General features: G+C 44.2%; 1 protein-coding gene across 9 annotated transcripts in view; it reads left to right on the top strand.

Annotated features, from left to right (window-relative positions):
* LOC138472286 (coiled-coil domain-containing protein 50-like) overlaps positions 1–15,018 on the top strand; it is a 768,296-nt gene that overhangs the window by 725,314 nt on the left and 27,964 nt on the right. For all 9 annotated transcript variants that reach the window (XM_069610399.1, XM_069610405.1, XM_069610398.1 and 6 more), the window contains one exon: positions 14,336–14,433. In XM_069610399.1, the coding sequence (XP_069466500.1) occupies positions 14,336–14,433 (98 nt within the window). The remainder of the gene's footprint in view (positions 1–14,335; positions 14,434–15,018) is intronic.

The following is a 15,018-nucleotide window of genomic DNA, read 5'->3' as shown; positions in this document are numbered from 1 at the left end:
ACGCAGAAACAGCCTCAACTAATTCATCCAATGGAGCATAAGGAATTATCTCCTTATTCACAGTAACCAAATGATGACTAGCTAGAGCTTGTAACTGATATTTTTTTGCAACAGCATTAGAAGCTATTACAGAACTTTTATTAGGTAATTTAATGGATTTAAAAAATTGTTTTGTACTTGTTGAAAGATTTTTCATCAAATCTTTTTGATTTTTGGACAACTTCGTCTGTAAAGGGGCTCGGGATTTCTTTTTGGAAGGATTCACAAAGATTGTGTATGTATTTTTAGAAGCTGCCAACTCCACAGGTTGAGTGAAGGGTCTCAGATTGACATCTACCCTAGGTTGCACGGGCGTTTCATAAATAATTCCATTATGCAGTGGTACCGAAAAACCTAATTTAGGATGTATTTGCATTGATGCTAGATCGTGCTCATTTGTTTGAGTGTATACAGATAGTGAGGTTTGGCAGGAGACTGTAGCACACACAATATTCACATTTGATTCAACATGCACTTCTCTCGACTTCCAGCTCAACCAAATACCTGTTTCTTCTTGCCATAACAGAATTTTTTTGATTTGTGTGGATTGGGAAGTTTAATTTTTTTTTTAATCAAGGGACTCATATACTTTTCCTAATGAGAGCATTGTCAAATTAATGGCATTTAGTGTTATTTCTAATAATTTCAAAGCAGAGTCCAATTGCAACGGGATGGAGAGGTCCAATATAGGGCCAACCGCTCTACGTGGTGTATGCACATAAAATGAGGCCACTGACTTAGCATTCAAATTCCCATTTTCATCAAACAAAATGGGTGAGCCTGATAGATTTTGAGACAGGCAGTGAGCCGAAAATCGAGAAACACTCGAATCCAAATCAATTATGGCTATGTCTGGCGGCACATTTGTGCACAGTGTATTATTTTTACCCAATTCAGCAGTGGGGGCATCCTCCAAAAGGGCACTGTCAGTCAATGAGGAATTAGGGGCATCTCTTATGCCATCTGCCCTCTCCTTTTTGGACAAATGCAGGAGATGCAGGGGTTTCTTCTATGGAAATTTAAGGCAGAGCATTAGGACACTTATCAAGAGTTTTTATGGGTGTTAGTGAGTGAGGCAACATGTTAGGAATTGACAAACTTGCTGCATTTGACATCAAGGGAGTCGCAAGTTGAGCCTCCTTGCAAAATTTGCGTATGTCAGGCGAAGGAGCTTGTTTAGAGCCAAGATTTGAAGCCTTACATGTTAGTTTCTCCGTTGGTGTGGACGTCGAGTGATTCAAGGGTCGTTTCCGTGAGCCAAGTGACTGAGACCTTTGTCTGGACACTCTTTCCAACGGATTAAGTGTAACAGGCATGCCTGTTTTCAAGGTAGGCACTTTGAACTGTAACATCATAAAGCAAAACAATAGGAGTTAGCAGTAAGTAACTGGAGCCGTACCCCTCCACCACCCCACCACGACTTCGCAGCAAAGAGGTAATTCCAGGTACTTCACCTGGTGCGCGTGCGCGGTCACAATTTTAACTCCTCCTCGCCCTAAGGGGACGGGGCTTATGATGTTTTGCCATACAACGGCGATTTTCCACACTAACCAGAAGTGAAAATATAACAAGGTGACAGGGTGCAGGTTAATATCTGAAGTCTCTGTTGATATCTATAATAGATATACCATGAGGAGTAGAAGCAGGTCAAAGTCGGTAGCGATAATTCACGACAAGCAGTGAGCGAGGCTAAGAGGTACTTCTAGGAACTTCACCTGCTGCGTGTGCTGGTGCGCATGCGGCACAATTTTAACTCCTTCACGCCCGAAGGGGGCGGGGCTTCTGATGTTTTGCCGTACAACAGCGATTTTCCACACTAAACAGAAGAGAAAAGGATGTAAATATATAGAACAAGGTGAAGGGGTCCTGGTTAATATCTTAAGTCTCTATTGTTATCTATGATAGATATACCGTGAGGAGTAGAAGCAGGTCAAAGTTTGTAGCGATAATCCACGACAAGCAGCGAACGAGGCAAAGAGGTACTTCCAGGTACTTCGCCTGGTGCACGCACACTAGTGTGGGCGTGGTTTCTGATATTTTGCCGTACACCAGCGATTTTCCACACATGAGGAGTAGATGCAGGTCAAAGTCTGTAGCGATAATCCACGACAAGCAGCGAGCGAGGCAAAGAGGTACTTCGCCTGGTGCACACCTCCCCATTTACTCTGCACTCTCTTAATTAATCTCTTACTCAAAGTTCAACTCTCTCTTGCCACCCAAAACCTCACTTTGCACACTCCTTTAGCAGTTGTACTCCATGCTCCTCTTCTACTACCTTCCTCTACCTGGTCTTTCTCCTCCCTTAACCTCACCCAAAACAACCCACACTGTCCTGTTTCCTGTCCTCCCTTCTATCCTCTCCCACCCACCTCCATTGGCTCTCCCTTTGCTGGTTCCCTGAGCCAATTGCTCATTGTTCAATCCTCTCGGGAGGTGTTCGAATCAAGGATACATTCAAAAGGGGTCTTAATCCCTGACCCTTTTTTGTCCATGGATCTGCTGGTCTCCCACAATGGCGGACCACAACATTCAATGGCCCAGCTTGTATGAGTGCTTCCTGGTTGGTTTAGGATGACTGCTTGGCACCCATGCAGGTTAGTGTAATGCCCTGGAGCCTGTGAAGCCCGCTGGGTGCACCAAGCCCTGGCCTTGCACTTCTCTGTTTAGCCGTCTTGGGGCAGGTGGTTCCAGCTTCAGCGCTCCTTGCTCTGACTCACTCATATGTGTATGCTGATGTACCTGCTTCATTCAGACTTCTGAGCTGTCAGCTCTTTATACCTTCACTTGGCTCTGTCTCTTTGTTGGCTTGCTGGCTGAACAATGGGTGAAGCTGCTGATATTGGTGATCATATGAGACAAATACACAGCCAGAATGGTATTGTGCGGGCATGTGTTGACTGATCATGGTACGTTTTCCAAGCATACAGGGAGAAGGGACAGGGACTGGGAGGCTCCCATATGCCACACCACACCTCTAGGGTCGGAATGACTCTGATGTAAATCCAGTAGGCCTCCCAACCCAGGCTGAGTGAGGTCCCTATCCCCTCCTGGCAGGGGCAGATCTCTGGCCCTGTCACAGATGGCACTTCTAACCCTAACGTATCTAGTGATTGCCTCACTTCCAGTCGGGTGGTAAGTCTGCATCAACGTACAGAATCCCTCGCATTTGCTGAGACTATGAAAAGCCTAATCACTCCGGAGGTCTTCCTAAACGTCTCAAATGACAGTAGATGTACACACCTTGAACCTGGCCTTTGACTCTGAGATTTTCTACTTTTCAGCAATCCCATTGATCTCTTCTGCCTCTGTTCATGTGGGGGGGAAGCAAGTCAAATGGGGGGCGAAGGGGGTAGGTTTTCCCAAAATACTAGATAGTATCTACACACTATTTATGTGGATGCTCACAATATGCACGTTTTGATATCTATTATTGGACCATCTGAAATTATTGTGCAAAAATTGAACAATGCATTTACTTTCGAAGTCCCATAGACATCTTCATCAGATGGGGCAGAGTGGAAACGCTCAAGCATGTTCAAACAATCACTGTATTGAGATACACTGCTGCTAGTTGTACTTTCATAGACACAACGCAAGTTGGGAAATCATGCTGGTTACAAGCAACTCAGTTATCAGTTCACCTTCCTCTCTCCCCTAAAAAGAGTTTCCGTTGTGCATATCCTTAACGACAAAGGTGGCAAGCAGACTACTCTTCCCGTCATTGTCCAAGAAAATGTCCCAGGCAAAATCCTGGTTAGAATGACTAGGGAGAGAGAGTTTTCTTTAAGGGAACTACTCTTCTTACCTTAAGTTGCAATCTTAAACTTCTATGCTTCCATGTGTCAGCTCGCCAAGGCGGTAACTAAAAAATAAAAAAAAATTAAAGAAAACCTCTGTCATCAGACACAGCCTATGTCCCCTCCTGCTGCTACAGGAGAAGGAGAAGGTTTCTTAAAATGTTAGGTTTCTATGTTGGAGACCCCTTTTGAATATTAGAACCCTCTTCTGAGAGATGTGGTGTGTCGGAAGAAGGTGGAAGGCACTTGACGGACATTATTACTGGTGTTGATTAAAATAATAAAGATAAAGTCTATCTTTCCCTATTACCAGAGGGGTACTCCTGCCTATATAAATAACTCAAGTTGCCAGTCAGTCATCAGGAAGTCCCAAATGAACCTGTCCATGGGCCAAAACTAGATCTCACTGGCACTACCACTATTTATACTAACTTAAATTAGGCTAGGAGAATGTCTCCCCTCTCCTAGGTATCTCTTAGGGCAATGTGTCTTCTTAGTCCATAGTTCTCTTCGGTAACATTGTTAGGACAGTTTTTCTAAAGTCCTACCAAGGCTTCATAAAAACCACATCTAAGGCTGTACATTAGCTACACTCTTAGTATAATGCAGTGCCACCTGAGAATGATTTGGCAGCATGGATAGAGCATCTAGGGTTATCTTAGGAGGGAAAGAGGGCTGTAGATTGGTGCAAATTACATATGGTCCGAAGAAACAATATGGGCCTGATTCATGGAACGTTTTCCTATGGGATTGTGCCATTATAAAACACTTCCATGAATCAGGCCCTATGTATTGTAAAAATAAAGGGTATATCTAAATACCTGTAGGCCAAGGTGAATCTTTGGTAAGTACATACTATAACATGTATAAACACAATTACAAAAACCAACTCAGTACTTATGGTCTACCCACTAAAGTACAACGTTATTTAGTGCACAATCCGCAGTCAAGGTGAGTCAAACCTACAACACATTCAGAATTCAGTCAGCTATCTGTGGAGAGTAAACCAGGTTAGGTGTACTTATAAAATACAAACAGTATTGCAAGGGTAGTAGACCCTGTCAGTCATGCAGTAACACTCAGTTACAGAAATCACTTAAAAACCAGCCCTGTTACAAGTATACACTTGGTAACAGATACTTTATAGAACACAGTTCAGCGCTACTAAGGTAACTGATATACTTTCTGGAGTTGTCTCAAGCTACTTAATGATAAGTATGAACACTCAATAACTATTTTAGAATGCACTAAGCAAATCGGGGAAAGCAAACCCCAATTGCGCTTTAAGAAAGACGCAATGTTTTTCAAGGTAAGTAATTGACCTATTGGTACAAAACTATCCACTATCTAATAGCTAGTTATACCCAGTATACTGTTAAGAAGTGTAAAATACAGTTTCTAAGATAAGAAAGTTATGAAACGATTTAGAATAGCACCAAAACAATTCAGCGAAGCACAACTCAGGGTTACAAGTTTACAAGAGCAGCAGCTCATCAAGGTAAGTAAGACCGATATGCGTTTTATACTTTTAAGAGGGGTTAGCAGCAACTCAAAGCTAAGCTGTTTTAGATTTGTATGAAGCAGACCAGGGAAAACAAAAGCCAAGGGTACACTTAGGCAAGTAACCCCTATTGGTAAACTTGTATGCTCATTCAGTTGAGAATTATGAAACAGTACCAACAGTTATTACTATTTAGAATGTGGAACACTATTCAAAGTATACTTTCTAGAGGGGCAGAATGCAACTCGAAGGTAAACATAAACAGAATGACAATTTGTAACTTCTTCTTTCACAGAGATGGTTACCACACTGTCACACACACACACTTTAGCAAGTTAGTACTTTTACACTTGCTATAGGTTCAAGGCAGAATCATTATTTTATAAGGTCCTTCCCTAGTCTATAATATGAGTTTTCTCATGAGCAGAAGATAGACCCTAGTGGTCTAGGTGCCAGCTGTAGACGGGTCGGGATAGGTTTCAGTTGCAGGAAAGTCAAAGTTCCAGTGGATATCTTCTCAAACAAGTAAGTATTAGCTTCAGAGTTAGTTAAAGTGTTCAGGGACTTCACAGGAGGTTCCCCATATGCGTTCCAGCATAAGTCCTTGGCAAGTGATCTGGGCAAACTCCCAACCATACGGATCACTCACTCAGCCTCACAGGATGCACACCAGACTTTACCCAAGCCCACACAGTACCTTAGGAGAAAGGAAGAGCTTCTGAGTGGATGCCTTCAGGATGCAGCAGCACAGGAACCATTCCCTGGATTGTTGGTCTGGAGACAAAAGAATTGCACACTGGATGGGAACTTGCAGCAGCAGCAGCCGTCAGAAGTGGCTTCCAGCAAAGGTTTCTTCATGGATTCTCGTGGCTCTGTGGATTTGGTGCCATTTTACAGCAACAAGATGAAGAACGAAGATCGCTGGTCGGATTGTCTTCACTCTCTTAGTTCTGCACTCTGGTGAGGGGACTTTGGGGATTTTAATCATGTCTCTGGAGATCCAGCAGTCGTCCACCAAAGTTTCAGACGGATTTGGACTTCGAAAACCATGCACTGAACTCGGGCTCAAGGTCCCAGGGTATTGGCGATTTGCAGCCCAACAAGGTCACAGCATGTCGTGGGATGGCTCAAAATTCAGGTCTTCTTGAGTGTAGTGGATATCATTAGCCATTGGGCAGGAGTAGTCGCATTCGAGACCCCACGTTGAATGGAAGGAAGGGTTACATCAGGATCTGGTTTTACAGCAGGCTCTCCGGTCACTGGAAATTGCTACAGATGTGTGTTCTTCATATTCCTCTTTGGATTCAGCTCCAGTGGTTGACTTGTCAGCAACTTCCAGGATCTGAATATTTATCAAAAACTACAGCACAACTTCTGCAAACTCTCCCTGCAGTTTACAGAATGGGCGGTCTGGCTGTCCAATCGGGATAGCCAGCCCCCACATTGGGACTTGGTTGCTTTCAGGGAAGGTAAGACAAAGGGATGCAGAGTTTTGGACTCCTCCCACGCTTCCTGCCTTCTTAGACACCTTGGAGCCTTGGCAGGGAATATAAAGGATTTCCGCTGAAGACAAAACTTCCACTGAGGTAATTCCTGCCTAGAATGGCAAGGGAAGACCTCAGAAACAACAACCAAATGAGAAATGGTGAATAAAGGAGCCCACCATTCGAGCAGAATGCTGGCCCTTCTGTGCATTACTGAGGCTGATTTAACACCCTGCGAGCAATACAACGAAAATGTGACTAAGGTAAAACCACTGCCACCAGCCATTCAAGTAAACTTGCAATTGTAACAAAAATGTTACAAGGTAAGTAAGAAAGGTGATACATTGGGCTTCATTACCAGTTAGGCGGTAAACCGGCGGATTGCTGCCAAACTCGTAACACTGTTCTGCTGCCTGATAGCCCGGTGCCACCGGGAAAAGTCCCAGCGGCCTGGGATATCAGGCGGCGGAAAGTGTAAGTCCCCATTCCCGTGGAGTCCGATAGGACTCCACGGGAATGGGGACACAGAAGCACTGGCACCGTTGCCAACGATGCTAGTGCTTCCGTGAAAACCATGCCTGCAGGGGCCGGTGCCCCCGGCAGCTCAGTCCGGAAATGGTGCCGGTGTGCTGCTACCGGCACCCTTATTTCCACCAGGCTTGTAATGAGGCCCACTGTATCCCCCAGAACGCCACATAAGGTGGGGTATGCTGGCTCACTTAAATCAATGTAAAGGGGATGTGAATCCCACTTTACTTCTTGTGAACAATAGTTCACCCAAGAAATAATAAGAGAATTAAAAGGAAGACACTGCATTTAAAATGCTGTGTGCTGCCATAGTACATTAGTCCAAGGTTATAGAAAACTATAACTCCAATCATACACTATGGAGAGACATAAAAGGTCACTCATAAAAAGAGTAAAAAACTAGGTGAGAGTGGAAAACAATTCCCACTCATCTAGGACAAGGTAAAATAATTACCAAGTCTAAGCAAAAGGTTCTGGGGTTGGCACAGGTGAGGAAGATTTATCATAAAGATGCAAATCTTACCTAACAAGGATATCTTCAAATAGTCTCTCTCCACCTTCTGGGATAGATTTTGTAACTCTTTTACAATGTACTTGGGTATTCTCTCTCCTTTAGGGACAGTTGTTCCACAGTCCTTTGTATCGCTTTCTTATACTTTGATCCAGGCTTATATGCCTTTCTGACTCTTGAAACCTAGGCCTTCTTAGGTTGGTTATCCTTTGTAGTGAATTGACCTTCCCCCTCTCCTGGGGTTGTTCAGTGTGATTATTTCTCCTGTTACCTGGTTCACTTGATTTCACTTCCCATTTATATTTATAAACCTCTCTCTCTGGTTTCCTCCACTCTTTGTTTCTTAAACCATGGGGTACTTTCCCTTCTTCCCAGTTCTTAATGCCTTCTCTTTCAGGCTTATTGGTTATTATTTTGTTCACATTAACGAAGTCCCACTTTAATGGCTCTATAATTAGTATCTCGTCACTTGCACTGGGATAAGTTCCTTCTACTCCATAACGATGCCCTGGTACTCCCGTTCTCCCCTTTATCTCTGTATCTGCAGGGGAACGCCGTCGGGCTTGGGCACTCGCTCAGGTTCTCTTCCTCAGTTCCAGGTCTCGTGCTTCTCCTCGTTGTCGGTGTCCCGCACTTGGTCATCTCTCTCGTTGTGACAAGGTCTGGATGCGGGTTACAGGTCATCTCGTTGACTCCCCCGCTGGGTTGTTTCAGTGCTGTTTGACGGGTACAGTGTCACCACGAAGTAAACGTAGTCACTCCACCACCGGGATAAAGATTCCCTTCTCCCCGATTTTCTCTGTTTGGAAACTTAGGCCTCCAGCGTTTCCCTGTGATGCTCTGAGCACCTCTGAAAGTCACAAGCTCTGCAGCTCTCCTCGGCTATGCCTCCTCCAGGCGTCACCTCATCAGGGACCATCTCCTGCCTACAATCTTCTCTCTGTGTGCTTTGCCTCTCCTTGGCGTGCTCTCCTTTTCCAGCCTACTCGTCTCAGTCAAATGATTAACTCTTCTTAAAGCGACAGATCCTCCTCCTTGTACATAATGAGATATTTTAATTTTGACTTCAACCCCTGGATCTTATGTTCTTAATATGTAATAGTGCCATATATGCCACTATGGTGGATGGTCTAGGGAGTTCCTCAAAAGAAAGGGAGTTCTTGTCCCCTAAGGGGGAGTCTCTCACAGTGAAGTCAGATCCCTAGGGAGGGTCTTGCAGAGCAGGCTCACCTCCCTAGCCTCAATTGGGGGGTGTCCCCTTGGGGAGAAGGGACGAAAACCCTTGATCCATCACAAAGGCCTTTTGAAAAGCCGATTGTGCGTTCAGAACATGTAATATGTTGTGAGGGTCTTTTGGAACAGATCCCTCACAACTTGAAAAAAACAACAATTATGGTGATTGTTGTAGGCCCCTTAATCTGTAGAGTCTTCACTTCATCACTAAAGAAAATTATGGGACCATCCAGAAAAGTTACTCCGGTCCTTGTGACCCTTGTAACTGACTTAAAACAAAAGACTTATTCCAGAAGACATCAGTTGAGTTAGGTTGAAATTCTACTTTGTGGTGATCTTTGCTAGGTCTGTGAGTCCACTAAATATTTTGCTTGCTCTTTTGGTTTTCAGGGTGTATCTTTTCTGTCAGAGGGACATTCTCTGCAGATTCAACTCCCTTTTGGTGTGCTGCCATTAGTTGCCCATATAACTGAGGGCAGAGAGGGGCTTCTTGCGTCACCCAATATGTCCCTGAGTCGGGTTTGTCACCAAGAAAGTATGTTGGAGAGAAGACTAGAGGCAACTGTACATTTTTGTTTATACTACATAATTTTTAGTTTGTTAGTATATGGTCACCATTATGCTACTAGAGCATTTTAAATGTCCTTAACTCTCGTCTCTTTGCTTGAATGGACTATGAGGAATGACTTAAATGTCCATAGGCTGTGGATAATGCCTACTCTGGCACCAATTCTTTGACAGCTGACTAGTTTGGACCTGATGAAGCCTCCCAGATGTCTTCACATGTGTGCATGCGACTACGTTTATGGTGTTTGACTGGCGATCTGGATTTGGATGGCTGTAAAAACTTTGAATGGTGCATGTTTGTGGATTGGAAAAAGGCTTTGTGCAGATTCCTGTTGGAAATTGTTGAGACTGATTTCTAGAATCTGGCCTGGTGGACAGATTTTAGGAGGCCACCTTAGTTACAGTGAACAGGGGAATTCTGAAAGGTTAGCCAAAACCTAATAAAGGTCAAATGGAGAGCAGTCAAGACTATTATCGGCAGAGTGAGCGGGGTTAGAGGTCCACAATGAGTCCAGACAGTGAAGCACACAGTAATACAATTTAGATAGGAATGTATAAAATACAAATATGTATTCTAGGCCTTAAACACACACTCGAATGAAACCAACAGGTGATATTGCACAGTACCCAATAATAAACATATATATATTAACCAACCATAGGCTCTTAAAATGCATTAGCACCGGGGCGGTGGGCACAGCCAATCAGCCTTCGTGGATCGCGGGCTAAAATCTCTGATCCCAGCCCACGTTCCATGGTTCTCGCAGGGTGCCTCCTCTGCCGTGGGCCGCCATCTTCTTCGAACCCTTTCCCCATTTAAAAAAAAGTTTCCCTGCTCCCATCCCCAGCCCCAGTTCCCTGATTGTTGCAACGGCAGTGGCAGGCATCAGCTTCCCTCCTTCTCAGTTTACGGCCACCATGAAAATAGAAGAGGACATCTTTGAACAGTATTTTCATTCAATGAATGGGACGCTGCGTATGTCCTGTTATTTGAATGAAAATACTTTTAACACCCCGGGTAGGTCACCGCTTTGGTAACCTGGGGTGCTAATAGCATTAGCACCCCCATTCCAAGGGCTAGGATGGGGGCGGGGTAACATCCCGGTGCCCTCATTATAGGTCCTTGCTTCGCTCGGGACTATAAGCTGCCAGGCCATTACCCCAGCCCTTTGAACAGTGGTGCTAATGCTATATTCAATTACTTAAATCAGTAAACGAGGGAAGTAAAGTGATGCAGTAAAGATGGAATTAAGTCACAATCCCTAAGAAGAATGGGGCATTCTGCCCAAAAATTCACAGGAGCCACAATGCTTCTCCCCAGAATGTATCTCTAGTGGGTAAGTTACTTGTGTTGGTGATTGTTCAAAAGAAGAGATGCAACAAAGTTACTAGGTAAGAAAAAATGTGTTATGGTTCAGATGGTACTACTCAGGTTTGACGACCAAAAGTCAGTGGAGTGCAATGGCAGCATACAAAGAGGCCTGTACTCTATTCTATCCTATGGAGGACAGGCGGGAGAGAAATGTCTTGAGGTTGGATTTTGGATTTTCCACCATTGGTTCCTGTGAGAGGTAGCCAGGAGCTGCGGGTTAAAGGATTCTTCTGGTCTGGTCCAGGAGCAGAGTGCAACACTTGGTGAGGGAGAATGCAAGATTAATAAACACAGCCCTCTTCAGGACACTCCACAGGATGGGGGGGGGTTGAGTTCCAGTGACGGCCACTGCACACATATGACGGCATGCATACTTCCATTAGTGCTTCTAGAGGTCCTTCCAGGACAGGATGCCTTGAGGCTGGGAGGCTGAAATTCAGCAGGAAGGCAAATTATACAATAAAATGGCACCAACCAAAGTTCTGGTGCAAATGCATCTCTGTGACATTTCTGCCAAGGTAGCCCACTGGAGAGCTGGACCGTCCTCCAGGTGGTTCAGGGACACTTCTGAAGGCTCAGGATGGATGGATCCAAGAGAACATATTGAGGCTGGTTGGTCCCACCAGTCCAGAGGTTGAAGTACTGCACAGTGTCATCGTAAATCAGGCAGCCCAGCAAATCTTCAGGCAGCTGTTTTTCAACAAGGGAGTGTTGGCTCCTACGCTCACACACACACACACACACACGCGCGCGCTCACACACGCACAAGTGCATGACCTTATATTGGAAGTGAAAATCTTGTGTCGTGGCTATTTAAGGGCACTAGCCACGTTTAATGGCTATACGCGGTAAACCCAAATGTGCACACTAGAAATAACACCAACATTGTAAAAATATAATTGCGGCCACCAGCTTGTCTTTAAGCACATATAAAAGTAACCAAAAATCCGAAGTGTAAAAGTCTAGGGTGATACAAAAGTATACCCATTCTAAGATGCTGTTTGCGATGTTAAAAGGTTACAAAAAGTAAAAGATAAAAAGGGAAACTTAGTTTCGCAGTACTGATAGTCTGAAGGACTGATCAGTTTCCATCTAATAAATTAGCAAAAAGCAGGGGAACCCTTCAAAAATTCCGAACCGTTTGAAATGCAAAGCAAAAAGATTGGAAGTCCATAGAGACTATGGAGGGAAAGCTGCCAAAAGGGAAGTCTTTCCTAATAGAAATCTTACCTGGAAGACTGCTGGTGAGTTGGGCTGTTCCTGAGGCTCCTGACTGCTGTTTTGGCTGGGCTCTATCCTTTTGTGGATGACTCTGTCTTTCCGGGCTGCACAAATTTGTTGCTGGGTTCGTTTTGGGCGTCCATCCTGAACTCTGCTGGAAATCTAAGCCTGCAGCCTCTGATACTGTCTTGAAGCCTTCCTGTCCACACAGTATTTGCTTGACTGAAGAGAAAAGCCACACTGGTGCCTTGCTGGAACTTTACTGGCTTACTATTTCTCTGCATCAATGGTGCTTGAGGTTTTGTTCCTCTGGTCCTCTCACCTCAGTCCTGTGCTCCTGGGTCCTTGGGCTCCAGGCCCAAAGTGGTTTATGTTCCCTGCTCACCACAACTGTATAATGTGTGTGAGCTTGAACAACAAACTGTAGCCAACCCCCGCTGGGCCTATGTTGGTCGAAGCTGGGTCCACAGCTCCTCTGTTGTGGTATCTGAATCCTCAGATTTGGTGGTTGTTGCATCTCTCTCATCTGTGTGTTGTCAGTACACAGTTTCATGCCCAGGAATATACTGTACCACTGGTAACGGTAGGTCTTTCTCATTCTTGGCACCTGAGGAATGGCAGGATTATTGCGGCCAGTTTTTCCACTGGATGCGGCATGGCCTCTCTTTCCTCTGACCCTTAGGCAAGCAAACAACTTGGTTTCATTTCAAAAACATCTAAACACACTTCTGTTTGAGTAAATCTTATCTTTGCTTCTGACTTTCCTCTTGATGTCCTGTGAGGATTGTTTTGTCTGGAGTCTCTTTGTGCGCCCTGATGCCTGTGGGCTTTTGGTGTGTCAGAAATAAATAAATAACCTTTTACTTTTAACCGTGAGAGAACTATTGGGTGTGTCTCATTAAACCCTTTGGGCCTCATCACGAGTTGGGCGGTAACGCCGGCGCTATTAGCGCTGGCGTTAATAGCCCTACCGCCAAACCCCCCGGCACTAATAGCGCGGGATCACGGGTTTGGCGGAATGGGTATTGCCCATTCCCCACTGAGCCCATTCAGGAATTCCCCATTCCCCATTGGGCTCAATGGGGAATTTTCGCGCTCTTACCGCTGGCGGATTACCCGCCGGCGGTAATAGTGCGCATTTTCAGCAGATTTCCCCCCAGCTCAGAGCTGGGTAGAAATCCGGTGAAACCCTGATTTGGCAGACCCTTAAATCCGGCAGTTTTAGCGCTACCGCCGGATTTAAGGGTTACCGCCAAACTCCTGATGAGGCCCTATGAGTAAACTTTCTAAAATTCTAGAAACTCTATAAAAGTGACAATAACCTTCACTTACCTGTTGCCTTGTCCCCATTGGGGTCCTGTACATTTTAAGAGCAATCAATCTATGCAATGTAATGTGCACCAGGGTTTATTTGTATTTGTTTGGTGTGCCATGACTGAAGGGTATCGGAGAGCTGATCATTTTAGCCACAAAATAGATACAAAAATAGGAGACGAAAGAAGCAAACCAGAGTCAACTGATTGTAAGGCACAGATTAGTGCAAGAGAGCAGCAGTGTTCCGTAACTAAGGGCATATTGAATAGTGTTGTCTTCTGCTCCCCGTGGCAACCCCGATGCATGGAATATTCATCGTGTTATACACTAGGTTGCTTGATTTTTTTATTTATCTTAATTATGTTTTAAATGATTCTAGCTGGCCCATCTTTTGCCATGGGACAAATTATACACTACTAGTATCAGAAGTACAAGTTTGAACTGCAGTCCTGCTGCAAGTGAAAGAGGCCAAAGAAACGGGGCGACACTGCATACATTTCGCCGGTTTTGACCAATTTGGCACTGTCATTTTACCAACAACCTAGTGCAAGACTTCGCCTTGCACTGGTCAGTAAAAGAACATGCCATTTCTGTACTGATTAGTTGGGGTAGATGTTGTTGCAAAACATCTCTAACAGTGGATGACTGAATGACAATGATGCAAAGCTGCCAGGCCAGTGCACGCTATGTAATTGGGTCCAAAATACTAGAGAACTGATATTTTTAAAGACCTGTTGTGATGTTGTACCCTATTGTATCCTGTTTCAGGCATCTGACGCCTATAAACATTGCAGAAGAGCTGGACCCAACTTTCAAATCTAAAAGGAAGGAGTTTCCTGCTGATGTGTTTACAGGTTGTTCACAAGGTAATGTTTATATAGAATATGTTCAAGATTCCAAAATGAACCTTGTTTTATGCCCTGACACTCACAAGTTGTTTCCGCGATAGTGACAATAGGTAGCTTTGCATTTTTGTTCCATGCTAGTCCCTAGACTGTGTATGGAAATTTCGATAAGCATAAAGCATTAGAAACATTTTTTCGGGGTCACCTTTCCTTAAAATATGTTTTCACTATTTTTCTGTTTTTTTTTTATTTTTGATTAGTTTATTTTCTGTTTTCCTGAATTGATTTTTAATGAAATTGTCAAAGGTATTGTTTGTTGGTCTTGTACAGCTCCCTAACACCTTTTTGGATTAAGAAACTGCTTCAGGTCCTTTTTAGATAATGTATATAAATCTGTGCCATAAAAATGAAACCATTCTGTGTAGCGCAAGTGCCCATGACACCTTTATTTAAAAAGGAAATAGTGCTCCTGTAGCTGCCATTACAGCGCATCACTCGTCAAAAGAAGCCTCAGGTCTAAAATATCATATAATACCAGTCCCATATTGTTCTGTGCAAGTATGCCAATAGGATGGGTTTAATTCTCTAAAGAAAGGTATTGTGGGA

The sequence above is a fragment of the Ambystoma mexicanum genome, chromosome 8 (assembly GCF_040938575.1).
Source record: "Ambystoma mexicanum isolate Mex_15411 chromosome 8, UKY_AmexF1_1, whole genome shotgun sequence".
Lineage (NCBI taxonomy): Eukaryota > Metazoa > Chordata > Amphibia > Caudata > Ambystomatidae > Ambystoma > Ambystoma mexicanum.
This window is presented reverse-complemented; position numbering and strand designations above follow the sequence as displayed.